At 40.8% G+C, this 26,334-nt stretch overlaps 1 protein-coding gene across 3 annotated transcripts in view; it reads right to left on the bottom strand.

Annotated features, from left to right (window-relative positions):
• adcy2b (adenylate cyclase 2b (brain)) overlaps positions 1 to 26,334 on the bottom strand; it is a 136,486-nt gene that overhangs the window by 56,817 nt on the left and 53,335 nt on the right. For all 3 annotated transcript variants that reach the window (XM_061882548.1, XM_061882547.1, XM_061882549.1), the window contains 6 exons: positions 23,998 to 24,147; positions 18,220 to 18,368; positions 14,649 to 14,760; positions 9,233 to 9,360; positions 6,222 to 6,380; positions 5,920 to 6,052 (listed from right to left, as the gene is read on the bottom strand). In XM_061882548.1, the coding sequence (XP_061738532.1) occupies positions 5,920 to 6,052; positions 6,222 to 6,380; positions 9,233 to 9,360; positions 14,649 to 14,760; positions 18,220 to 18,368; positions 23,998 to 24,147 (831 nt within the window). The remainder of the gene's footprint in view (positions 1 to 5,919; positions 6,053 to 6,221; positions 6,381 to 9,232; positions 9,361 to 14,648; positions 14,761 to 18,219; positions 18,369 to 23,997; positions 24,148 to 26,334) is intronic.

Raw genomic sequence — 26,334 nt, 5'->3', positions numbered from 1 at the left:
ACTGTATATATACACATATGTAGCAGAGTTAACAGTATTTGTGTTTCGCATAATGGGGAAACCTTTAATTCAAAAATATGCAACTGTGATACAACCGCCCTCCTCCCGCCAAATGTCATCTACACCTGGCTCTTTAAGTCAGTGTCCCTGCCGCTTCTCCCCGTCCTTTCTCTGCTTTTTTGCACAGAGAGCTCAACTGCCATGTAAAAAAAAGCCATACAAAGATACAAATGAAAGTGTGCTGGTGGAGTTTGGCCTATTTAAGAATAGACCAGCCGGTCTCCAGTGCTTTATTGTGAGGGAAGATAAATGCTTGGTGTGACAGCTCCACTTTCACACACACTCCTGGAGGAATAGAAATGATAGTGGCCCTCTGACACTCACATTCAATAACAATGACTGTGGAGACCACACACACACACACAACTCTTTTATCCTGCACTACAAGCAGCTAATGCAACTAAATTTCGTTCTTATCTGTACTGTAAAGTTCACATTTAAATGACAATAAAAGGAAGTCCAAGTCTAAGTATATATATATATATATATATATATATATATCCATCCATCCATCATCTTCCGCTTATCCGAGGTCGGGTCGCGGGGGCAGCAGCCTAAGCAGGGAAGCCCAGACTTCCCTATCTCCAGCCACTTCGTCTAGCTCTTCCCGGGGGATCCCGAGGCGTTCCCAGGCCAGCCGGGAGACATAGTCTTCCCAACGTGTCCTGGGTCTTCCCCGTGGCCTCCTACCAGCTGGACGTGCCCTAAACACATCCCTAGGGAGGCGTTCGGGTGGCATCCTGACCAGATGCCAGAACCACCTCATCTGGCTCCTCTCGATGTGGAGGAGCAGCGGCTTTACGTTGAGTTCCTCCCGGATGGCAGAGCTTCTCACCCTATCTCTAAGGGAGAGCCCCGCCACCCGGCGGAGGAAACTCATTTCGGCCGCTTGTACCCGTGATCTTATCCTTTCGGTCATGACCCAAAGCTCATGACCATAGGTGAGGATGGGAACGTAGATCGACCGGTAAATTGAGAGCTTTGCCTTCCGGCTCAGCTCCTTCTTCACCACAACGGATCGATACAACGTCCGCATTACTGAAGACGCCGCACCGATCCGCCTGTCGATCTCACGATCCACTCTTCCCCCACTCGTGAACAAGACTCCTAGGTACTTGAACTCCTCCACTTGGGGCAGGGTCTCCTCCCCAACCCGGAGATGGCACTCCACCCTTTTCCGGGCGAGAACCATGGACTCGGACTTGGAGGTGCTGATTCTCATTTCGGTCGCTTCACACTCGGCTGCGAACCGATCCAGTGAGAGCTGAAGATCCCGGCCAGATGAAGCCATCAGGACCACATCATCTGCAAAAAGCAGACCTCATCCCGTGGCCACCAAACCGGAACCCCTCAACGCCTTGGCTGCGCCTAGAAATTCTGTCCATAAAAGTTATGAACAGAATCGGTGACAAAGGACAGCCTTGGCGGAGTCCAACCCTCACTGGAAACGTGTCCGACTTACTGCCAGCAATGCGGACCAAGCTCTGACACTGATCATACAGGGAGCGGACTGCCACAATAAGACAGTCCGATACCCCATACTCTCTGAGCACTCCCCACAGGACTTCCCGAGGGACACGGTCGAATGCCTTCTCCAAGTCCACAAAGCACATGTAGACTGGTTGGGCAAACTCCCATGCACCCTCAAGAACCCTGCCGAGAGTATAGAGCTGGTCCACAGTTCCACGACCAGGACGAAAACCACACTGTTCCTCCTGAATCCGAGGTTCGACTATCCGGCGAAGCCTCCTCTCCAGTACACCTGAATAAACCTTACCGGGAAGGCTGAGGAGTGTGATCCCACGATAGTTGGAACACACCCTCCGGTCCCCCTTCTTAAAGAGAGGGACCACCACCCCGGTCTGCCAATCCAGAGGTACCGCCCCCGATGTCCACGCGATGCTGCAGAGTCTTGTCAACCAAGACAGCCCCACAGCATCCAGAGCCTTAAGGAACTCCGGGCGGATCTCATCCACCCCCGGGGCCTTGCCGCCGAGGAGCTTTTTAACTACCTCAGCGACCTCAGCCCCAGAAATAGGAGAGTCCACTACAGATTCCCAAGGCACCGCTTCCTCAAAGAAAGACGTGTTGGTGGGATTGAGGAGGTCTTCGAAGTATTCCCTCCACCGATCCACAACTTCCGGAGTCGAAGTCAGCAGAACACCATCCGCACCATACACGGTGTTGATAGTGCACTGCTTCCCCTTCCTGAGGCGCCGTATGGTGGTCCAGAATCGCTTCGAAGCCGTCCGGAAGTCGTTTTCCATGGCTTCCCCGAACTCTTCCCATGTCCGAGTTTTTGCCTCCGCGACCGCTAAAGCTGCACACCGCTTGGCCCGTCGGTACCTGTCCACTGCCTCCGGAGTCCTATGAGCCAAAAGAACCCGATAGGACTCCTTCTTCAGCTTGACGGCATCCCTCACTGCTGGTGTCCACCAACGGGTTCTGGGATTACCGCCACGACAGGCACCAACAACCTTGCGGCCACAGCTCCAATCAGCCGCCTCGACAATAGAGGTTCGGAACATATATATATATATATATATATATATATATATATATATATATATATATGTACTGTATAATCATTCTTAACTTCTCCAAAATGTCACCCGACACCCGCCTGCCCTTTTTTCTGTAATATCTGCCAGGATATTGTCAGGCGAGGCTCATAAGCACAAAAGAAAGAAGCGGTGCAGAGTTTAAGTCCCGTCATATTTTGTTATCATTTGCTTTTATGACATGTAGAGAAATGACTGACAAAACTCTACAAACGCACAAAAATGTTTTTACTCACGGCCAACAATTTGCAAGTAAAACAACAATTGTATTCAACTAAAAAACGATTGCAAGTTAAAAAAAGAAAAAAAATTCTGCAAGGGAAAAAAGAATTTTGTGAAAGTAAAAAACGGTAGGAAAGTAAAAAAAAAATATTTTCTTCAAATTTACATGTTAACTTCCACTTTCTTAGTCCACCACTTCACGCCACACTCTGCTTCTTCTTCTTTGTTATTTTTTGGCGGACGGCACCATGCGCAGATAACAGCAGCTCTGATGACCTTCAATTGACTCAGCAGCACCCCCTGTTGTTGTAGAGTGACAACTACTAATTACTGCCAAAAGCTTTAACTTGAAGAAAAATTATTTTCTGTAATATCTGCCAGGATATTGTCAGGCGAGGCTCATAAGCACAAAAGAAAGAAGCGGTGCAGAGTTTAAGTCCCGTCATATTTTGTTATCATTTGCTTTTATGACATGTAGAGAAATGACTGACAAAACTCTACAAACGCACAAAAATGTTTTTACTCACGGCCAACAATTTGCAAGTAAAACAACAATTGTATTCAACTAAAAAACGATTGCAAGTTAAAAAAAGAAAAAAAATTCTGCAAGGGAAAAAAGAATTTTGTGAAAGCAAAAAACGGTAGGAAAGTAAAAAAAAAATATTTTCTTCAAATTTACATGTTAACTTCCACTTTCTTAGTCCACCACCTCACGCCACACTCTGCTTCTTCTTCTTTGTTATTTTTTGGCGGACGGCACCATGCGCAGATAACAGCAGCTCTGATGACCTTCAATTGACTCAGCAGCACCCCCTGTTGTTGTAGAGTGACAACTACTAATTACTGCCAAAAGCTTTAACTTGAAGAAAAAATATTTTCATTCAGGACAGTTTTTTTACACCAGCTAATCCTTTTTTTTAATTGAAGAATATTAAGAATATTGTTTTCATACCAAATCATTTTTACTTGCAATTTTTTTTACTTGAGGATTGCTTTTTTGTAATTGAAGAACATGTATACTTTTTTTTAACTTAACAATCGTTTTTTCATTGAAGAAATATTCTTGTTTTTTTTTACGTGCGAATAGTTTACTCAAGAACATTGTTTTTTTCTAGCTTGCAAATCGTATTACTTGCAGAATATTGTTTTTATATTTACAAATAATTTTTCAATTGAAAAGAAGTTTTTTGTTTTTTTTTTACTTCCAAACCCTTTTTAAATAAAGAAAATACTTTTTTTTAACTTGATAATCATTTTATTTGTACAAAATTCTTTCTATACTTGCGATTTATTTAATTTATTTGCAGGAAAATAAAGTTTTATTTACAAATCATTTAATAATTGAAGAAAATCGTTTTTTTTACTCGCGAATCGTTTTTTAATTGAAAAAAATAGTTTTTATACTTGCGAATCATTGCAAACATTTTTTTTTATCCATCAATACATTTTCTACCGCTTATTCCCTTGGGGGTCGCGGGGGGCGCTGGTGCCCATCTTAGCTACAATCGGGCGGAAGGCGGCGTACACCCTGGACAAGTCGCCATCTCATCGCATAATGGGGAAAAATATATATTTTACTGACAAATTTTTTAAACTGAAGAAATTTTTTTTCACATTTGTGAATCATTTTTTTCCTTGCTGAAAATTGTTTTTTGTTTTACTTGCCAATTGTTTTTTTTTGATTGGTGAAAATTGTCTACTTTTTTCTATTTGAAGAAACATTTTTTTTTAAATAATTTTTTATTTGAGAAAATAGTTTTTTTTACTTGCAAATCAAATCGTGTTTTCAATTGAAAAAATGTGTTATATACTTTCAATTATTAAAAAAAAAAATATATAAGTGTTTTTTACTTGCAAATCGAATTGTTTCTTTAATTGAAGAAATGTGTTATTTAAATTCAATTATTCTTTTTTTAATTAAATATACCGTATTTCCTTGAATTGCCGCCGGGTATATAGTATGCGCCTGCCTAGAATTACTGCCGGGTCAAACTTGTTTCGCAAAATAATTAGCGCATGCTTAGCATTACCGCCGGCTCAGGATTAACGCCGGGTCAAACTCGTTTCGCAAAATATTATTTTTATTAGCGCATGTCTAGAATTTCCGCCGGGTCAAACTCGTCACGTCACGAGTGACACTTCACCTGTCATCATTTTCAAAATGGAGGAGGCTGATTTCAATCATTTGAAATCGCATAAAGGGAATAATATTAAGAGCTATTCAGTAGGATTTAAGGTCCAAGCTATTGAATATGCTAAAAAGAACAGTAAGCAGCTATGTTTTTTTAATATACCGTAGCTGCGTGTGTCAAATATGAGTCATTAAAAGACTCCCGCCTCCTGGTGGTAGAGGGCGCTAGTGATCCTTTCTTGGCTGCAGAAGAAGTGACAACAAGCAGCAAGAGTGAGCAGCGATTGTTAATTTTTTCCTCTCGCTTGCACTTTTAACATGGAGGATTACATATCTAAAATAAAACAGTTTTCTAAACCGGACTTTCAATCGAAGCAGGAGGTAATAAAGGAAGATCTCCGTCGAGACAGAGAGACTTTTAAAACTGAAGAAAGATAAGGAAGACTTCTATAAACAAGTTATCTGTGCTTTTGATCAGAAGGAGCTGCGCATGGACTTCATTTATAAGTAAAGGTAAGACCATAATAAAGTTTTTTAATTAAATGTGCTTTTCATGGTGGTATCCTTACATCACACTCAAATTTATAAGCGCAGGCCTAAATTTACCGCATGCCTTTGGTAAGTGCCGGAGTGAGAAGAGGTTTTAAATGAATAAGTGCCCCGGTGGCAATTCAAGGAAATACGGTAAGTATTTTTTACTTGTAAATCGTTTTTTGAATAGAAGAAAATACATATTTTTACCGGCAACTTGTTCTTACTTTTTTTTTACTTGCTAATCATGTTTTTGTTTGAAGAAAATGTTTTTGTTACTTGCAAATAGTAAAAACATTTTTGTGTCTGCGTGGAGTTTTTGCAGGAATTTTTTTGCCTATTATTGCGGCCAGCAGCTCAGCTTGGGTCCAAGTGCTGCATTCAAGTACATCCACCACTTGAGGGTTTTCCTACCTTGGGGTTGATGACCAGGTAGGTCACCACTCCATGTTCCTTCAGGTAGGAATCGCGACCCTGTCCGTCTCCAGGCTGCACCTCATAGGAGCCCTTCAAGTGCTCCAGAGTGACGGATGAGATGTGGACCCTCCTGCAGGAGAGAAAGAAATCCATTGAAGTTTGTGGCTGACGTAAGCACATTTAGTTTCCCTGGCAACAGTGATGGATGGCCCCGCCAACGTTGCTCCAGCAGGTATTAGTCAGACTGCTGACAGCAGGCGCCACGGCGACCAAACCATCAGCATCCATAGCTCGCTCACCCTGGCACGCCTCCCGCCTCCATGTGATTGGCCAGTGTCACGTCATGTGACCACACGTCATACTGCCACTTGCGCAGGCCGATCACGCCGCACAGGACGTTCCCAGAGTGGACGCCCACGCGCATGTTGATGTCCACGCCTGTGGCGTCTCGGACCTTCCTGGAGAAAGCGAGGGAAGGCGTTTAAAAGGCGCGGCTCGACTTGATGTGGGATCAGTTTAAAGTTGTGTGAACGCATGAAGATCCTTGTGAACACATGAGGATGAACTTGAACCCCCTGCTGGGTGCCAGGTCTTATGACATCATCAAACTGACATGTTTGCTAAGACGTTTAACCCATTTTATCCTGTCCATACATGGGGTTTCATTCACATCCCAGACAATACCAGTATTGGAGCTGAGTATTGGCCGATACAGATATCAATCTGATATCAGCAGGAATCGTACACCGTATTTCCTTGAATTGCCGGCAGGTATCTAGTATGCGCCTGCCTGGAATTACTGCCGGGTCAAACTCGTTTCGTAAAATACTTAGCTTATGTCTAAAATTTCCGCCGGGTCAAACTCGTCACATCACGAGTGACACTTCACCTGTCATCATTTTCAAAATGGAGGAGGCTGATTTCAATTATTTGAAATCGCATAAAGGGAAGAAGATTAAGAGCTATTCAGTAGGATTTAAGGTCCAAGCTATTGAATATGCTAAAAAGAACAGTAAGCAGGTATGTTTTATTAATATACCGTAGCTGCGTGTGTCAAATATGAGTCATTAAATGACTCCCGCCTCCTGGTGGTACAGGGCGCTAGTGATCCTTCTTGCGACTACTCGGCCGCGGAAGAAGTGACAACAAGCAGCAAAAGTGAGCAGCGATCGTTAATTTTTTTCCTTTCGCTTGCACTTCTTAACATGGAGGATTACATATCTAAAATAAACTAGTTTTCTAAACTGGACTTTCAATAGAAGCAGGAGGTAATAAAGGAAGATCTCCATCGAGACAGAGAGACTTTTAAAACTGAGGAAAGATAAGGAAGACTTCTATAAAAAAGTTACCGATGCTTTTGATCAGAAGGAGCTGCGCATAGACTTCATTTATAAGTAAAGGTAAGACCATAATAACGTTTTTTTAAATTAAATGTGCTTTTCATGATGGTATCCTTACATCACACTCAAATTTTTAAGCGCAGGCTTAAATTTACTGCATGCCTTTGGTAAGTGCCGGAGTGAGAAGAGGTTTTAAAATAATTAGCGTATGCCTGCCTTTACCGCATCACTTTGGTAAACACAGAAGTTAGAAGAGGTTTTAAATTAATTAGCGCCCTGGCGGCAATTCAAGGAAATACGGTATTCCTTGTCCTGCAGTGATAACGCTACTTGTGAAAAACTTACTTTGTAGCCATGAGGATTAGTGATTTTAAAAGTAGCTAAAACACTAAAATGCGTCCATTCTTCCTTTTCTATCCCAACATTGTTTTAGTCTGCCCAACATGCGTCTGTTCTCCTCTTACCGGCAATGATGACAGGAAAAAAGGTATTTTTTAGAAGCAGTTTAGTACCATTTTGAGTTAATTAGTACTGTGGTACTGTATTAGTAGCAGTCAGAGGTGAGTAGTAACGCGCTCTATTTACTCCAATACATCTACTTGAGTAACTTTTGGGATGAATTGTACTTCTAAGAGTAGTTTTAATGCAACATACTTTTACTTGAGTATATTTAAAGAGCTACTTTTACTCTGCTCCATTTATCTACATTCAGCTCGCTACTCGCTACTGATTTTTATCGATCTGTTAATGCACGCTTTGTTTGTTTTGTCAGACAGACCTTCAAAGTAGGATCTATCACATGCCTGCGTTTCACCAATCAAATGCAGTCACTGGTGACGTTTGACTCCGTTTCACCAATCAAATGCAGTCCCTGGTGACGTTTGACTCCGTTTCACCAATCAAATGCAGTCCCTGGTGACGTTTGACTCCGTTTCACCAATCAAATGCAGTCCCTGGTGACGTTTGACTCCGTTTCACCAATCAAATGCAGTCAATGGTGACGTTTGACTCCGTTTCACCAATCAAACAGAGCCAGGCGGTCACATGAGTAACTGCCCACTTTTTATTTATTTATAAACCTTTACTTATAAATTCCAACATTTACAAACAGTTGAAAATAATAATCAAAGTAAGTACAAAAACAGTACAAAACTGTACAAAAACCGTACAAAACAGGGCCGGGGGGTTCTAAATTCAAAGTAACTAAAATAGAATGCAATGTATATATATATACATTTTTTTTCACAGCGTTTTGGTCGTTAGAGGTAGAGTGTTTTAATGTAGAGTTATAAATCTTTTTTAAAGGCACAAAAAACTGGTCAGGTATTGACAAACTTACATTTATGAATATAAAACTTAGCCAATAGTATCATGAGGTTGCAAAAGTAAAATTAATTTTCAAATTTATTTTTTTTCAATACAGTGTATAACCAAATATATATTATTTAATATATATTATTGTTTTAATTGCTTAAGAGATATTCCTTGCTCTGAATTTGTTCATTGCTAATTTTATGTTTTTGTGCATTACTTGTTACCCTCATCATTAAACGAACAGGTTACTCATCAGTTACTCAGTACTCGAGTAGTTTTTTCACGACATACTTTTTACTTTTACTCAAGTAAATATTTGGGTGATTACTCCTTACTTTTACTTGAGTAATACATCTCTAAAGTAACAGTACTCTTACTTGAGTACAATTTCTGGCTACTCTACCTACCTCTGGTAGCAGTACACATTTAGTGTGTATAAAAGTAACATAATGTTTCTTAGTTGTTTGCAAGCAGACTGAGGCCCATCATAATGTGTTAACTTCTTGTTGACTGCATAGTTCAAACAACGCTAAAACCAACGATGGCTTTCTTCCTACTCTGACGGGTTTATGTGCGTGTGTGTGTGTGTGTGTGTGTGTGTGTGTGTTTGTGTTAGAGCGAGGAAGGGAGAGAGAAAGAGAGATGAGTTATTTTACTTGATAGCCTCACACATGTCCAGGCCCATCTTCACACAGTTCCTGGCGTGGTGAGGCAGTGATTCCGGAAGGCCCGACACACAATAGTAACAATCTCCCAGGATCTTAATTCGCATGCACTCGTTTTCCTGGAGGGAAGAGAGAATATGCAAAGAAGTTATGATGCAGCACCCCCTCACACCCCCACACCAGTCCGCGTCCCAGCGGCCGAATGTGTACCAGCTCCTGGCTGGACGGCCTTTATATAACACCGTGGCGCCGTCCACCAGCGGGCACAAAACCGGAGTCAAGAGCAGCGAGGAGACGCCGGGACCGGCAGACTTGATGTTTGTGTGTCGCCGGTCTCCGGGGTTCCGGGAATGTCCGCAGGACAGTGCGAGGGCGTATTGATTGACCTTCATATGATGGACAAGGCGCTCTCCTTGTTATTGAAAATGACCTCCATTGTTCTCACTGAACACAGAATGTCATGCTTTTAGTCCCAAAAACAGACTTTTAATTGGACTCCAAGGATTTCAAACTGATTCCATTCCACAGAAATATACAAATTAAAGGCTTACTAAAACCCACTACTAGCGACCATGCAGTCTGATAGTTTATATATCAATGATGAAATATTAACATTGCAACACAAACCAATACGGCCTTTTTAGGTTACTAAATTGCAATTTTAAATTTCCAGCGAGGTATCCTGTGACGTCACGGACTGCACCACTTAACGACTAAAAGTCGTCTCTTTTCATCGCATAATTACACAGTATTTTGGACATCTGTGTTGCTGAATCTTTTGCAATTTGTTCAATTAATAATAGAGACGTCAAAGAAGAATGCTGTTGGTGGAAAGCGGTGTATTGCAGCTGTCTTTAGCACCGAGACACAGCCGGTGTTTCTTTTTTTTAACTCAGAGCGTTCAAGCCAACATGTTTCTCTACGTCAACCAGCATGTTTTTGGATGGGAAAATTGTGATATATATATCTTACCGGAGACAGCATTGGATTATTCATCCTCCTGCAGTAGCTGTTTGAAAGACAGCTGTGAGCTTGGCTCCTCGGCTTCTCTCTGAGACAAGGCCTGTTCACCGCAGCCATCCGACCTGGAGGGAGGTCTTTACAATCTCACTAAAACACTATTAAAACAATAAGCAGATAAGGGATCTTCCAGAATTATCCTAGTAAATGTGTCTAATTACATCTGTAATGCTCACACTGCCGCCGCCCGGAGCCGTCACTTTTTATTTTATTTATTTTTCTAGTCCTTCGCTGTCAATATCATCATCCACAAATCTTCCATCCTTGCTTAAATTAATGGGGAAATTGTCGTTTTCTCGGTCCGAATAGCTTTTGCTGCTGGAGGCTCCCATTAAAAACAATGTGAGGATGTGAGGAGCCCTCACCCTTGTGACGTCATCGTCTTCGGCTTCCGGTACAGGCAAGGCTTTTTTATCAGCACCAAAAGTTGCGAACTTTATTGTTGATGTTCTCTACTCAATCATTTCAGCAAAAATATGGCAATATCGCAAAACGATCAAGTATGACACATAGAATGGACATGCTATCCCCGTTTAAATGAGAAAATCTCATTTCAGTAGGCCTTTAAGTCGTCTGTTTTCATCGCAAAATTCCACGGTATTCTGTACAACTGTGTTGGTTAATGGCCTGCTGAAATGAGATGTTCTTATTTAAACGGGGATAGCAGGTCCATTCTATGTGTCATACTTCATCATTTCGCGATATTGCCATATTTTTGCTGAAAAGATTTAGTAGAGAACATCGACTATAATGTTCGCAACTTTTGGTCGGTAATAAAAAAGCCTTGCCTGTACCGGAAGTAGCAGACGATGTGCGCGTGACGTCACCGGTGTGAGGGCTCCTCACATCTGAACATTGTTTACAATGGGAGCCACTAGCAGTAAGAGCAATTTGGACCGAGAAAGCGACAATTTCCCCATTAATTTGAGCGAGGATGAAAGATTTGTGAATGAGGATATTGATAGTGAAGGACTAGAAATAAAAAAAATATATAAATAAAAGAAAATAAAAAGCGACGGCTCAAAGCGGCGGCAGTGTGAGCGTTTCAGATGTAATTAGACAAATTTACTAGGATAATTCTGGAAGATTCCTTATCTGCTTATTGTTTTAATAGTGTTTTAGTGAGTTTGTAAAGACATACCTTGAGGTCGGATGGCTACGGTGAACACGCCAGTGTCTCAGAGAGAAGCCGAGGAGCCAAACTCACAGCTGCCTTTTAAACAGCTACTGCAGGAGGACACGTAATCCACTGATGTCTCCGGTAAGATATATATCACAATTTTCCCATCCAAAAACATGCTGGTTGACGTAGAGAAACATGTTCGCTTGACCGCTCCGTGTTAAAGCGTCACAACAAAAAAAGAAACACCGGCTGTGCCTCGGTGCTAAAGACAGCTGCAATACACCGCTTTCCACCCACAGCATTCTTCTTTATAGTCTCCATTATTAATTGAACAAATTGCAAAAGATTCAGCAACACAGATGTCCAAATTACTGTGTAATTATGCCATGAAAAGAGACGACTTTAAGCCGTAAGTGGTGCTGAGCTAATATGTCCCCTCCAACCAATAATGTCACAAACACACGTCATCATACGCGTCATCATTCCGCGACGTTTTCAACAAGAAACTCTGCGGGGAATTCAAAATTGTAATTTAGTAAACTAAACCGGCCGTATTGGCATGTGATGCAATGTTAATATTTCTTAATTGATATATAAACTATCAGACTGCGTGGTCGGTAGTAGTGGCTTTCAGTAGGCCTTTAATCTTTTGCAATTTGTTCAATGAACAATGGAGACATCAAAGAAGAAATCTGTAGGTGGGAAGCTGTGTATTGCGGCCGCCTTTAGCAACACAAACACAGCCGGTGTTTCATTGTTTACATTCCCGAAAAATGACAGTCAAGCTTTACTATGGAACAGAGATGTCAAGCGAATACGGTTGGATTGGACCAAACACACAAAGTACAGTGTATTATGTGTATTAATAAAAAACATTTTACCATTCTGTATTCTGAAGGTAATCTATGTCGTGTGCTACTCCAGCATCAATATCAGCAGCGTCCTCCTGACCGTCATTGTCAGCGTCGGGTTCAAAGCGGTATGGCTCTATCTCTTGTTGCGGTTGGGCCTGGCCGGGTGGTCCTGCCACCCCCACGGCTGCCACGGCGCCTCTCACAGCATCTTCCCTAACTGAATCGCTCCCACTGCCCTCTAGTCTTTTTTTTTTTCTTTCTAGTCCTTCACTCTCACTTTCCTCATCCACAAATCTTTCATCCTGGCTCAAATTAATGGGGAAATTGTCGCTTTCTCGGTCCGAATCGCTCTCGCTGCTGCTGGCCATGATTGTAAACAATGTTCAGATGTGAGGAGCTCCACAACCAGTGACGTCACGCGCACATCGTCTGCTACTTCCAGTACAGGCAAGGCTTTTTTTATTAGCTACCAAAAGTTGTGAACTTTATCGTCGATGTTCTCAACTAAATCCTTTCAGCAAAAATATGGCAATATCGTGAAATGATCAAGTATGACACATAGAATGGACTATGCTATCCCTGTTTAAATAAGAAAATTGCATTTCAGTAGGCCTTTAAAATGATAATGAATTTAGATCAAACTTGATTCTAAATGAGAGCATCTAACTCTTTATGCACATAATGCTTGTTTTTAAAATGTTTTTATTTTAATGAATCCATTTATTATTACTTTATTTTTTTGGGGGGGTGGGGGGGGTCTGTCTGTTTCTCAGTCCCTGTATCATCTTTTCCCAATCATATGAAAAAATAAATATTTTTAAAAAATGGCCTGCAACAGAACATTACCAAGGATGACTTGTGCCACACTGAAAAGAAACCAATAATAAAGAAATCATTATTTAAAAAATATTTTTGATGCAAGGAATTTGAGGCCTTAATTTTTTTATATTTTCTTCAACTGGTGAAAGGGGTGAGTATAATTGATAAAGTTGAGAAATGCTCATCAAACACTTATTTGGAACATCCCACAGGTGTGCAGACTAATTGGCAACAGGTGGGTGCCATGATTGGGTATAAAAACAGCTTCCCAAAAAATGTTCAGTCTTTCACAAGAAAGGATGGGGCGAGTACACCCCTTTGTCCACAACTGCGTGAGCAAATAGTCAAACAGTTTAATAACAACGTTTCTCAAAGTGCAATTGCAAGAAATTTAGGGATTTCAACATCTACGCTCCATAATATCATCAAAAGGTTCAGAGAATCTGGAGAAATCACTCCACGTAAGCGGCATGGCCGGAAACCAACATTGAATGACCGTAACCTTCCATCCCTCGGACGGCACTGAATCAAAAATCAACATCAATCTATGAAGGATATCACCACATGGGCTCAGGAACACATCAGAAAAACCACTGTCACTAAATACAGTTGATCGCTACATCTGTAAGTGCAAGTTAAAGCTCTACTATGCAAAGCGAAAGCCATTTATCAACAACATCCAGAAACGCCACCGGCTTCTCTGAGCCCGTTATCATCTAAGATGGACTGATGCAAAGTGAAAAAGTGTTCTATGGTCTGACGAGTCCACATTTTAAATTGTTTTTAGAAATATTCAACATCGTGTCATCCGGACCAAAGGGGAAGCGAACCATCCAGACTGTTATCGACGCAAAGTTCAAAAGCCAGCATCTGTGATGGTATGGGGGTGCATTAGTGCTTAAGGTATGGGTAACTTACACATCTGTGAAGGCACCATTAATGCTGAAAGGTACATACAGCTTTTGGAACAACATATGCTGCCATCTAAGCGCCGTCTTTTTCATGGACACCCAGGCTTATTTCAGCAAGACAATGCCAAGTCACATTCAGCACATGTTAGTTACAACGGCGTGGCTTCATAAAAAGAAGAATGCGGGTACTTTCCTGGCCCGCCTGCAGTCCAGACCTGTCTCCCATGGAAAATGTGTGGCGCATTATGAAGCGTAAAATATGAGAGCGGAGACCCCGGACTGTTGAACGACTGAAGCTCTACATAAAACAAGAATGGGAAAGAATTCCACTTTCAAAGCTTCAACAATTAGTTTCCTCAGTTCCCAAATGTTTATTGAGTGTTGTTAAAAGAAAAGGTGATGTAACACAGTGGTGAACATGCCCTTTCCCAACTACTTTGGCACGTGTTGCAGCCATGAAATTCTAAGTTAATTATTATTTGCAAAAAAAAAAAAAGAATTTGTGAGTTTGAACATCAAATATCTTGTCTTTGTAGTGCATTCAACTGAATATGGGTTGAAAAGGATTTGCAAATCATTGTATTCCGTTTATATTTACATCTAACAGAATTTCCCAACTCATATGGAAACGGGGTTTGTATGTCATCAAAACACCGGGATGTAAGGTGAGCAATATTTACCTTTGCTATCTGGTCAAACTTGCCAAAGAGTTCATTGAGCATGTGCACCAGCTCCCCTGGCGCACAGTCGGTGGCCAGCCTGGTGAAGCCCACGATGTCAGCGTACAGAATGCTGCGGGAAGAAGACACAAACGTGTTGGAAAACCAAGGCGCAGGATCTGCGGAGCTCGGCCCTACTTCCTGTTCTTTCTGCGGCCTTCTGGGTAATGTAAGGTAATAACATTGACTTCCTCGTTTACATGGCTTCATTCAACATGGACTTATCTATTTATTTATTCTTTTTTCATTTGCAAAGCTGACCTAGCGAACAGGCAGCATTCACACGTTCGAGAGGTTGAAGTGTGATGATAATCTCTCTTCCTTACTCATTTACCAACACAATTAGCGCTACAGAGCAACACTTCACAAATGGCCTTCACGAAAGTAAGTATTGGATTTGCAAAAGACTTTTTAAAGATTGGAATCACAAAGCACTGTGCAAAATATCAGATAATTCAAACATCATAAAAATGATAAAAAAGTGGATTAAAAAAGATAGTTAAAAGGTTCATGCACAAAAAGATGTTATTTGTATTTTTTAAAAGGCAACATAGTCAAGATCACAAAGTTTTTCTAGAGTCTGGGGACTAAAGCCTGGAATGCCAGTTCTCTGCAGGTTTTAAAATGAGTTTTGGGAATCTTTAAGAAACCGTGGCCTGAAGACTGAACGTGCGGGGGTAAAAGGGTCGGAACATAAATGACTGCTTTAGACTTTAAGTGTAAAACATACACGGAGAATGCCTGCAACTTGTGGACAAGAAGTCAGCCTTCTGTGGTTAGAATTAGAACTACTATCAGTTATAATTAGAACTACTATCAGTTATAATTAGAACTACTATCAGTTATGAATAGAACTACTATCAGTTATGATTACAACTACTATCAGTTATAATTACAACTATCAGTTATGAATAGAACTACTATCAGTTATAATTACAACTATCAGCTATGAATAGAACTACTATCAGTTATAATTAATTGAAACAGTGCAGACATTTGAAAATGAGAACCAAGTATGGGCTTTTACTGCACTATAAAACAAGTAAAACATCGGTAGAATATTTTTTTTCTGATTTTTGTCAAAATCCTGTGCATTTTGAGATGAAGGTTATGGTCGATGGGTTATACATGTATGGTGCTTTTCTACATTTAAGGTAGTCAAAGCGCTTTGACACTATTTCCACATCCATCACACTTTAATTATAAAGTGCTTATCATACCTGGAAAAAATGCAACGCAAAGTGCTTTACAAAGTTAAAAACTATACCTGGATGACCCAGATCCCCCATTATCACACACGCATGCAACTATATGAAAAAAAACCCTAACCCTAACCTCTGTGCTGTAAAATTCAAATTTGAGTGACAATGAAAAGGAAGTTTAAGTCGAAGTCTAAAAGGCTGAATACACAGGAGACATGTGAGTCAACACTATCACAGGAGCCATCAGCACCAGGACGCCCCCACAGCATGGTTGACAACCCTTCAAGCAGATGGCTCCCTCTGAGTAAAACAAATAAAAGGTGTAAAATAGTAAGAAGCACATTCACACACCGATGACCCTAACTAGGAACCATCAGGAGCAAGGGTGAGTGTCGGACGTGACCAGGTTGCTGGATTACATGAAACATCTGTTTGAAAAGTCATAAAATCACAAGTTTATTGGAAAAAAATACCATATTTCCTTGAATTACCGCCGGGTATATAGTATGCGCCTGCCTACATTTACTGCCGGGTCAAACTCGTTTCGCAAAATAATTAGCGCATGCTTAGCATTACCGCCGATTCAGGATTAACGCCGGGTCAAACTCGTTTCGTAAAATATTATTTTTACTAGCGCATGTCTAGAATTTCCGCCGGGTCAAACTCATTTCGCAAAATAATTAGCATATGCCTAGAATTTCCGCCGGGTCAAACTTGTCACGTCACGAGTGACACTTCACCTGTCATCATTTTCAAAATGGAGGAGCCTGATTTCAATTATTTGAAATCGCATAAAGGGAAGAAGATTAAGAACTATTCAGTAGGATTTAAGGTCCAAGCTATTGAATATGCTAAAAAAAAACTGTAAGCAGTTATATTTTATTAATATACCATAGCTGCGTGTGTCAAATGTGAGTCATTAAATGACTCCCGCCTTGTGTTTATTTTTTCCTCTCGCTTGCACTTTTAACATGGAGGATTACATATCTAAAATAAAACAGTTTTCTAAACTGGACTTTCAATCGAATAAAGGAAGATCTCCATCGAGACGGAGAGACTTTTAAAACTGAAGAAAAATAAGGAAGACTTCTATGAACAAGTTACCGATGGTTTTGATCAGACGGAGCTGCGCATGGATTTAATTCATAAGTAAAGGTAGGACCATAATAAATTTTTTTTTATTAAATGTGCTTTTCATGATGGTATCCTTACATCACACTCAAATTTATAAGCGCAGGCCTAAATTTACTGCATGTATTTGGTAAGCACCGGAGTGAGAAGAGGTTTTAAAATAATTAGCGCATGCTTGCCTTTACCGCATACCTTTGGTAAACGCCGGAGTTAGAATGTCAGGCTTGGACTTGGTCTTGGTTTGTTTTCCCGAGGTGCAAAGCGAATGGAGTGGAAACGGCGTGAAGGTAAAGACATCTTTATTTTAACACTAAAACTAAAAACAGGAACCAACAAAAAGCGCGCACAATGGCGGTAGAAAAAACTGGGCTATGAAACAAAAGACTAGCACAAAGGCTATAAACTACAAACATGAAACAAAAACACTTGCGCAGTGGCATGAATAACAAAAACTTACGTGGACAAAACGGACAGCATTGCAAGGCATGAAGCAGATAATCGAGGGCGTGAATGAGGTGCAGCGTGGGTAGCGTGTGTGAAGATCCCAGAAAGCAGACAAGAAAAAGAGTGACTTAAGTAGCTGTGATGATTAGTGAAAACAGGCGAGGCTGAGAACAGGGACGTGACATGACAGGTGAAAAGTAATGAGTTGGCATGGAGACGAAAACAAACCAGGAAATGCCAAGACATAACTTAAATGTCCAAAAAACTAAACATAACCTGACCAAAACCAAAACATAAACTTACAGGCGTGACATAGAAGAGGTTTTAAATTAATTAGCGCCCCGGCGGCAATTCAAGGAAATACGGTATGTCTCCAAGTTTTTGGCTGCAGCCTTGTGAAAAAGTTGCTGTATTTCACGCCCAAAACCCAATAAAATCCTGTAGGGACTGATCCATTATAGTGTCATTGAAGTGTTTGCTGGTGTGAGAGGCTGATACTGTACAGCCCACATCACTTAGGGATATTGGCTATTTCTTGTGGGCATTCCTTGAAGAGCCTCTCGCCCAAACAAATGATTGGCTTTCATAAACCCTCTAAGTAGGTGGTCCGGGTGGGTGTCATCTCACAAAGTCACCTCAGAGCACGATGGAGAGGGGATTAACTCTCCATTGGAATTGGAATGAACGGGAAGAAGAAAATTGAATGCAGGGAGGAGAGGATGCTGAGGAGGAGAAAATACAAGGCAGGCGGTCACCTGACGTTGGTGTGTCGCTGCACGTAGAGGTTGTGGAAGTTGTTGGCGCTCTCGCTTCGACCCAAGTTTGGTCCCTGAAGACGTTGGATGATCTCGGCTTTCATGACTCGGGCGATGTGAGAAGGTAGCAAGGACAAGAGCAGGCGCTCCTGCAACGGAAGAGCAAGCAGCTGTGACCCTTCAATAACCAAGCTCATTACTCAAATTATAATAATGAATCAAAATGTTGTTATGAATTCTTGACACATGAAGGCTCCAATAATACTTTTTCAAATATTTTTGTAGGGAAATATTGCATACAGTATTTCTTTGAATTGCCGCCGGGTATATAGTATGCGCCTGACTAGAATTACTGCCGGGTCAAACTCGTTTCGCAAAATAATTTGTGGATGCTTAGCATTACCGCCGGCTCTGGATTAACGCTGGGTCAAACTTGTTTCCATTTATCCATTTTCTACCGCTTATTCCCTTTTGGGGTCGCGGGAGGGCGCTGGCGTCTATCTCAGCTACAATCGGGCGGAAGGCGGCGTACACCCTGGACAAGTCGCCACCTCATCGCAGGGCCAACACAGATAGACAGACAACATTTACACTCACATTCACACACTAGGGACCATTTAGTGTTGCCAATCAACTTATCCCCAGGTGCATGTCTTTGGAGGTGGGAGGGGCCTATCCCCAGGTGGATGTCTTTGGAGGAGGGAGGAAGCCGGAGTAGCCGGAGGGAACCCACACATTCACGGGGAGAACATGCAAACTCCACACAGAAAGATCCCGAGCCTGGGATTGAACCCAGGACTGCAGGACCTTCGTATTGTGTTTCGCAAAATATTATTTTTATTAGCGCATGTCTACAATTTCCGCCGGGTCAAACTCGTTTCGCCAAATAATTAACATATAGGAGGCGGATTTCAAACATTTTAAATCGCATAAAGGGAAGAAGATTAAGAGCTTTTCAGTAGGATTTAAGGTCCAAGCTATTGAATATGCTAAAAAGTACAGTAAGCAGCTATGTTTTATTAATATACCGTAGCTGCGTGTGTCAAATATGAGTCATTAAATGACTCCCGCCTCCTGGTGGTAGAGGGCGCTAGTGATCCTTCTTGCGACTACTCGGCTGCAGAAGAAGTGACAACAAGCAGCAAGAGTGAGCAGCGTGTGTTTATTTTTTCCTCTCGCTTGCACTTTTAACATGGAGGATTACATATCTAAAATAAAACAGTTTTCTAAACGGGACTTTCAATCGAAGCAGGAGGTAATAAAGGAAGATCTCCATCGAGACAGAGAGACTTTTAAAACTGAAGAAAGATAAGGAAGACTTCTATAAATGAGTTATCGATGCTTTTGATCAGAAGGAGCTGTGCATGGACTTAATTTATAAGTAAAGGTAAGACCATAATAACGTTGTTGTTTTTTTAATTAAATGTGCTTTTCATGACGGTATCCTTACATCACACTCAAATTTTTAAGTGCAGGCCTAAATTTACCGCATGCCTTTAGTAAGCGTCGGAGTGAGAAGAGGTTTTAAATTAATTAGCGCCCCGGCGGCAATTCAAGGAAATACGGAATTTGACTTCATTTAACAATTTTAATGACTGACATCCTGCTGGGTGCCCTGGAAAAACCTTGTCGGATTAAAAAACAGGTTAAAAAACAACAAACTATATTCTATTTGGTTTTGTAAAATGATCCAAAGCATACCTCACATCACTTTAGACAAGGATGTTAACTCTTTGGATACTGCCTTGTGTAACCACTAAATGTGCACTTTTTTACATGTGCGTGAGCTGTTTCAGGCTGAACCAGCGTGGGAGTGTGTGTGTACGTGTGTGTGTGTACGTGTGTGTGTGTGTAGCCGCCTGAGGGGGTGTGAATCATAAATGCAGCGAGGGTCATTACACCTCTCACACTGTGTGGACTCATTTCCTAAACACAGCAGAAAATTAACAAGCTGGAGAAGAGGCTGCACCAAAAATAGAAAAGTTCCCCATCACACTCACACCACATTCACTCTGTCAAACATCAATGAAGCCACCTTTGGTTTGTTCCACTCCCTCATGGCCTTCATTCATGAACAGATCTGACTATTAATACTACACTTGGGTCCGTCACTCAAGACAATAACACAATAAAGAGCATAAATAAATTAAAGCTGCAAGCAGCGATGGACGGGACCGACTTTTGCTGGTGTTTCCTGCCTTTACCCAATCAACATATCTTTACCTGCACATTACCTACCTCCCCTGCATCCTGGGGTCACACTGGTGCTTCTTTCTTTCACCCATACACTGGTGCTTCCTGCCATCACCCAGACAACATATATTTACCTGCACATTACCTACCTTCTCTGTATCCTGGAGTCAAACTGGTGCCTCCTTCTTTCACCCAGTCAACATATCTTTACCCGCACAGTACCTACCTTCTCTGCACTGTGTGGTCACACTGGTGCTTCCTGCTTTTAAGCGGCCATCTTGAGACGGCAGCAGCGCAGCAATTCTTTGAAAGCTCGTAAAATCAAAACCGGAGCAGTTAGAAAACGTCTTTGCGCAACTTTTAATCAGAAGGGTTCAATCTATTTCCTGTGTGAGTGTGAAGCCGACACAACAAACGCGGTCAGAGGAGATAATGTTAGAAAAAAGGTGACGGGTTTTTACAAAACTTTTGTTTTGAAGGGGTAATTGCCAACTTCCTGTTGATTTTTGCTGAAGGATGTCCATTAATGAAATGTAGGTCTAAGTGAGACCTACATAGAGGTTTTTGTTTCATGTCTCTACGACATTCCCACCGCAAGTTACAAGCAGTTTTGTCTGTGTTTTCTTCCTGAGAACAGTTTTGTCAGTGTTTTATTCCTAGGGGACGCTAGGGCGCAATTTTGAGTTTTGGGGTTTGGTTTTTTCAGTAGATCACAATTTTCACCAGTCCTGATGTGTGTGTTGAGTTTGGTGAGTTTTGAAGCATTTTAAGGGAGTCAAATTACAGCTCAAAGAGGCAAAAATTACTTTTGTTTTGAAGGGTTTTTTGCCAACTTCTTGTTGATTTTTGCTGAAGGATGTCACTGTATGAAATCTAGGTCTAAGTCAGACCTACATAGAGCTGTTCTTTTCATGTCTCTACGACATTCCTAACGGAAGTTACAAGCAGTTTTGTCTGTGTTTTTTCCTAGGAGGCGCTAAAGCGCAATTTTGAGTTGTGGGGTTTGGTTTTTTGATTAGATCACAATTTTCGCGAGTCCTGATGTGTGTGTCAAAGTTTTGAAGCATGATAAGGGGGTCAAATTACAGCTCGAAGAGGCGGCGGTATAATAATAATAAAACCTTAGAAATATAATAGGGTCCTCTGTTCCAAAGGGACATTCGGTCCCTAATTAGTTTGCAGAACTGCAATAGCATCCATTAAAACTGCTCATATATAAATAAAGGAGAAAAAGAGCAACAACGTAACAACACTTAAAAGGGGAACTGCACTTTTTTTTAATTTTATTTGACCTATCATTCACAATCTCTATGTACGACAAGAACGCATTTTTTCCTGTTTCTTTATGCATTCTAACTCATAAAATACAGCAAGTGAGAGGTGGCTAACAATACAGATGTTGGGAGACATCTATTGCATGTGGTGATTTGAGTACTACTAACTAAGTATTAGCAATATTGTTATCATAAGCGCTAACAGACCCATTTTAGTCTCGATGTAATCACACAGCGCTAACTAGCTTATCAGAATCAGAAATACTTTTTAATCCCTGAGGGGAAATTAAAATTTTCAGCACAATCCCATTCAAGATCAGACAAACAGAACAGGATCATGATGCTCTATTGACACATTGAGCTGCTGCATGGCTTCTGTGCTGGTGAAAGTTAGTTCTAAATGATAAGTCATGTCTAGAAAGTTGTGGACATAAACCGAGAACTTGGATGTCAACTTTGACATCCAACTTAGACCAGAAGATGGCGAGAAAGACATAAAGAGACGCTCGTTTGAGTCCACCTTTTTTTTTCTTTTAACCGTCGGTGAAGATTAGGATTAATTCTTCATCTAAATGGGAAGCTATAAACTTATACGCTGACATTTGCTTCAAGTGATCATACTACGTACATATTACATGTTATTATGAATGTTACTAGATACTACATGCATACTTACATCATGTATATAGTACATGTTATTATGAATGTTACTAGATACTACATATATACTTACATCATATATATATTACATGTTATTATGAATGTTACTACATGACATATATACTTACATTAAGTATATATTACATGTTATTATGAATGTTACGACATGACATATATACTTACATCATGTATATATTCCATGTTATTATGACTGTTACTAGATACTACATACATACTTACATCATGTATATATTACATGTTATTATAAATGTTACTACATGGCATATACTTACATCATGTATATATTACATGTTATTATGAATGTTACTAGATACTACATATACTTACATCATGTATATATTACATGTTATTATAAATGTTACTACATGACATATACTTACATCATGTATATATTACATGTTATTATGAATGTTACTAGATACTACATATACTTACACCATGTATATATTCCATGTTATTATGACTGTTACTAGATACTACATACATACTTACATCATGTATATAATACATGTTATTATAAATGTTACTACATGACATATACTTACATCATGTATATAGTACATGTTATTATGCATGTTACTAGATACTACATATATACTTACATCATGTATATATTACATGTTATTATGAATGTTACTACATGACATATATACTTAAATTAATTATATATGACATGTCATTATGAATGTTACGACATGACATATATACTTACATCATGTATATATTCCATGTTATTATGACTGTTACTAGATACTACATACATACTTACATCACGTATATATTACATGTTATTATGAATGTTACTACATGACATATACTTACATTATGTATATATTACATGTTATTAAGAATGTTACTAGATACTACATACATACTTACATCATGTATACATTACATGTTATTATAATTGTTACTACATGACATATACTTACATTATGTATATATTACATGTTATTATGAATGTTACTAGATACTACAAATATACTTACATCATGTATATATTACATGTTATTATGAATGGGGAAGAGGGCGTGTACATGTCAAAGGTGTGGGGAAGAGGATGTGTACCTGTCAAAGGTGTGGGGAGGTGGGGATTTACCTGTCAAAGGTGTGGGGAGCTGGGCGTGTACCTGTCAAAGGTGTGAGGAGGTGGGCGTGTACCTGTCAAAGGTGTGAGGAGGTGGGCGTGTACCTATCAAAGGTGTGGGGAGGGGGGCGTGTACCTGTCAAAGGTCTGGGGAAGAGGGCGTGTACCTGTCAAAGATGAGGGGAAGAGGGTGTGTACCTGTCAAAGGTGTGGGGAGGTGGGCGTTGTACCTGTCAAAAGGTGTGGGGAAGAGGGTGTGTACCTGTAAAAGGTGTGGGGAGATGGGGGTATACCTGTCAAAAGGTGTGGGGAAGAGGGTGTGTACCTGTCAAAGGTGTGATGAGGTGCGCGTTGTACCTGTCAAAGGTGTGGTGAGGTGGGCACGTACCTGTTAAAGGTGTGGGGAAGAGGGTGTGTACCTGTCAAAGGTGTGGTATGGGGGGCAGGTACCTATCAAAGGTGAGGGGAGGTGGGCCTGTACCTGTCAAAGGTGTGGGGAAGTGGGCGTGTACCTGTCAAAGGTGTGGGGAAGTGGGCGTGTACCTGTTGGTGCTTCTCAAACTCCAGTTTAATGGGGGACTTGATGCAGTTGCAGGTGTCCTGGTAGGTCTGCCTGAGCGCCAGGTCCATCAGGTGTTTGTGGTACGCCCCCGCCAGGTTTCCGCAGGTGAAGATGATGACATTGGCCAGGATCTGCGGGGATGGAGAGTAGGGCGTCAGAAGGTGATGCATGTTTCCAGCGGCTGCCGACAAGCTGGCTAGTCAGAAGCAGATAAAGCCCTCAGGCCCTGTAGGCTGCATCTCAACAGCTTCTCTAGCCAAGGATATATTTTATTGTGCAAGTCCTTCCACAACTTTACAGCATGTGGAGCGGCGGAGTGCAAACTTTAGCCACTGACAAACCCAAACTTGCCATTTGGGTATTTTTCATTTTCAAAATAAAATATGCAGTTTTAGGTTGGCGAGGCGGAGAGGAAGATTGACTCAGCATGAGAGGGCTTCTCGGTAAGGGGGGGCTCCATCTGCATCGAACAATTCGGCCTTTCAAAACAAATTGTTTTTTTGATTCAGCCAAAATTTGGTTTGAAATATTGTTTTATAGCAGACTGCGAGCAATGACGCATCACGGTGTGTCACGGAGATGATTTGACCTCGTTAAGTCTCTCCAACACCTTCAGATCTGTGCCGACATGAAGTCAAACATTGTTTGTGTTTTATTCTCTTTATGTCAAAGAAAAAAAGAGTTGTTGTGAAAAAACCTTTCCCATAAACAGTGTTTGAAGTGCAATATATGATGTGAAATAATTGGAGCCTTTAATAGCTCCATAATTCATATCATTGATTTACTATTATTTTTTGAGCAATGACAGCAATTTTTAAGTCTCACAAAAATGGTCAGGGATCCAAAATGTCCCCTCTCATAAAAGTCTTAAAAAATATTCATACATTATTATTATTCTTTACTTTTAATGCTTATTTATTAGGGACCGATGTCCCTTTGGGACAGAGGACCCTATTGAATTTCTAAGGTTTTATTATTATTATTCTTTATTATACCGCCGCCTCTTTGAGCTGTAATTTGACCCCCTTTACAGGCTTCAAAACTCACCAAATTTGACACACACATCAGGACTGGCGAAAATTGCGATCTAATAATAAAACAAAACCCAAAACTCAAAATTGCGCTCTAGCGCCCCCTAGGAAGAAAACACAGACAAAACTGTCTGTAACTTCCAGTAGGAATGTTGTAGAAACATGAAACAAAAACCACTACGTAGGTCTCAGTTAGACCAGGGGTGTCAAACTCATTTTAGCTCAGGGGCCACATGGAGGAAAATCTATTCCCAAGTGGGTCGGAATGGTAAAATCATGGCATGATAACTTAAAAATAAAGAAAACTTCAGGTTGTTTCCTTTGGCCAAAAATAGAACAAGCAACATTCTGAAAAGGTACAAATCAGAAATAATCCTCTGGACAAAACACTTCAAATTTGTTGAAAATTCTGAGGAAACTGGTGGCGCTTCAAAAACACAATGAGCTTAGACTTCGTCTCAGTGTATCTACAAAACCAGGATTAAACTTTAAGTAACAGCCTTTCTGGGATTGAACAACAACACAACATGTAAACTCTTCTAGGTATCATCCTTTGTCATGTCCACGTATCAATCCAGAGCTAACTCAGTAGGAAACGGAGGTAAAAACTATCCAAAAGGGTTAAATTCACTTTTCTCATGTTTGACAGAGATATTTAGGGGCAACGAGGGTGCCAAATGACAATGTGTTCGAAGCAGTAGACATAAAACGGCAGGTTTTAAATTTCCTGGTTGAGGAGGAGCAGCCACAGTCCTCTTTATTGCATACCTCAGGCCCCTGTATAAACCGTTTGCTTGCCTGACAGAATTGCTATTGTGACATCCAGTGGACACATTTAGAACAACAGTTTCTTTCGTTCGGAAAAAAAAAAAAAAACAGCTCATTTTTATACATGGCAAACTCCTCAGTCGGGCCGAATAAAACGAGTTCACGGGCCTGGTCTGGCCCGCGGGCCATATGTTTGACACCCCTGAGTTACACCTATATTTCATACACTCTTACCTCCCAGCTAAAATCAACAGGAAGTTTGCAATTCCCCCTTCAATACAAAATTTGGCTAAAATGGTTTCACTTTTTTTCAAACATTATCTCCTCTGAGGCCGTTTGTCGTTTCGGCTTCAAATAAGCAAGAGAAGATGGATTGATCCCTTTTGATTAAAAGTTGATGAAATAATTTTAATCACTGCTACGGTTTTGATATTAAAGCACCGCTGCGCTGAAAACCATTTCAAAGATGGCCGCCGTGTGCAGACAGTGAGGGAGACGTTTTTTTTTTCTTTTTTTCCC

This window comes from Nerophis ophidion, linkage group LG21 (assembly GCF_033978795.1).
Source record: "Nerophis ophidion isolate RoL-2023_Sa linkage group LG21, RoL_Noph_v1.0, whole genome shotgun sequence".
NCBI lineage: Eukaryota > Metazoa > Chordata > Actinopteri > Syngnathiformes > Syngnathidae > Nerophis > Nerophis ophidion.
This window is presented reverse-complemented; position numbering and strand designations above follow the sequence as displayed.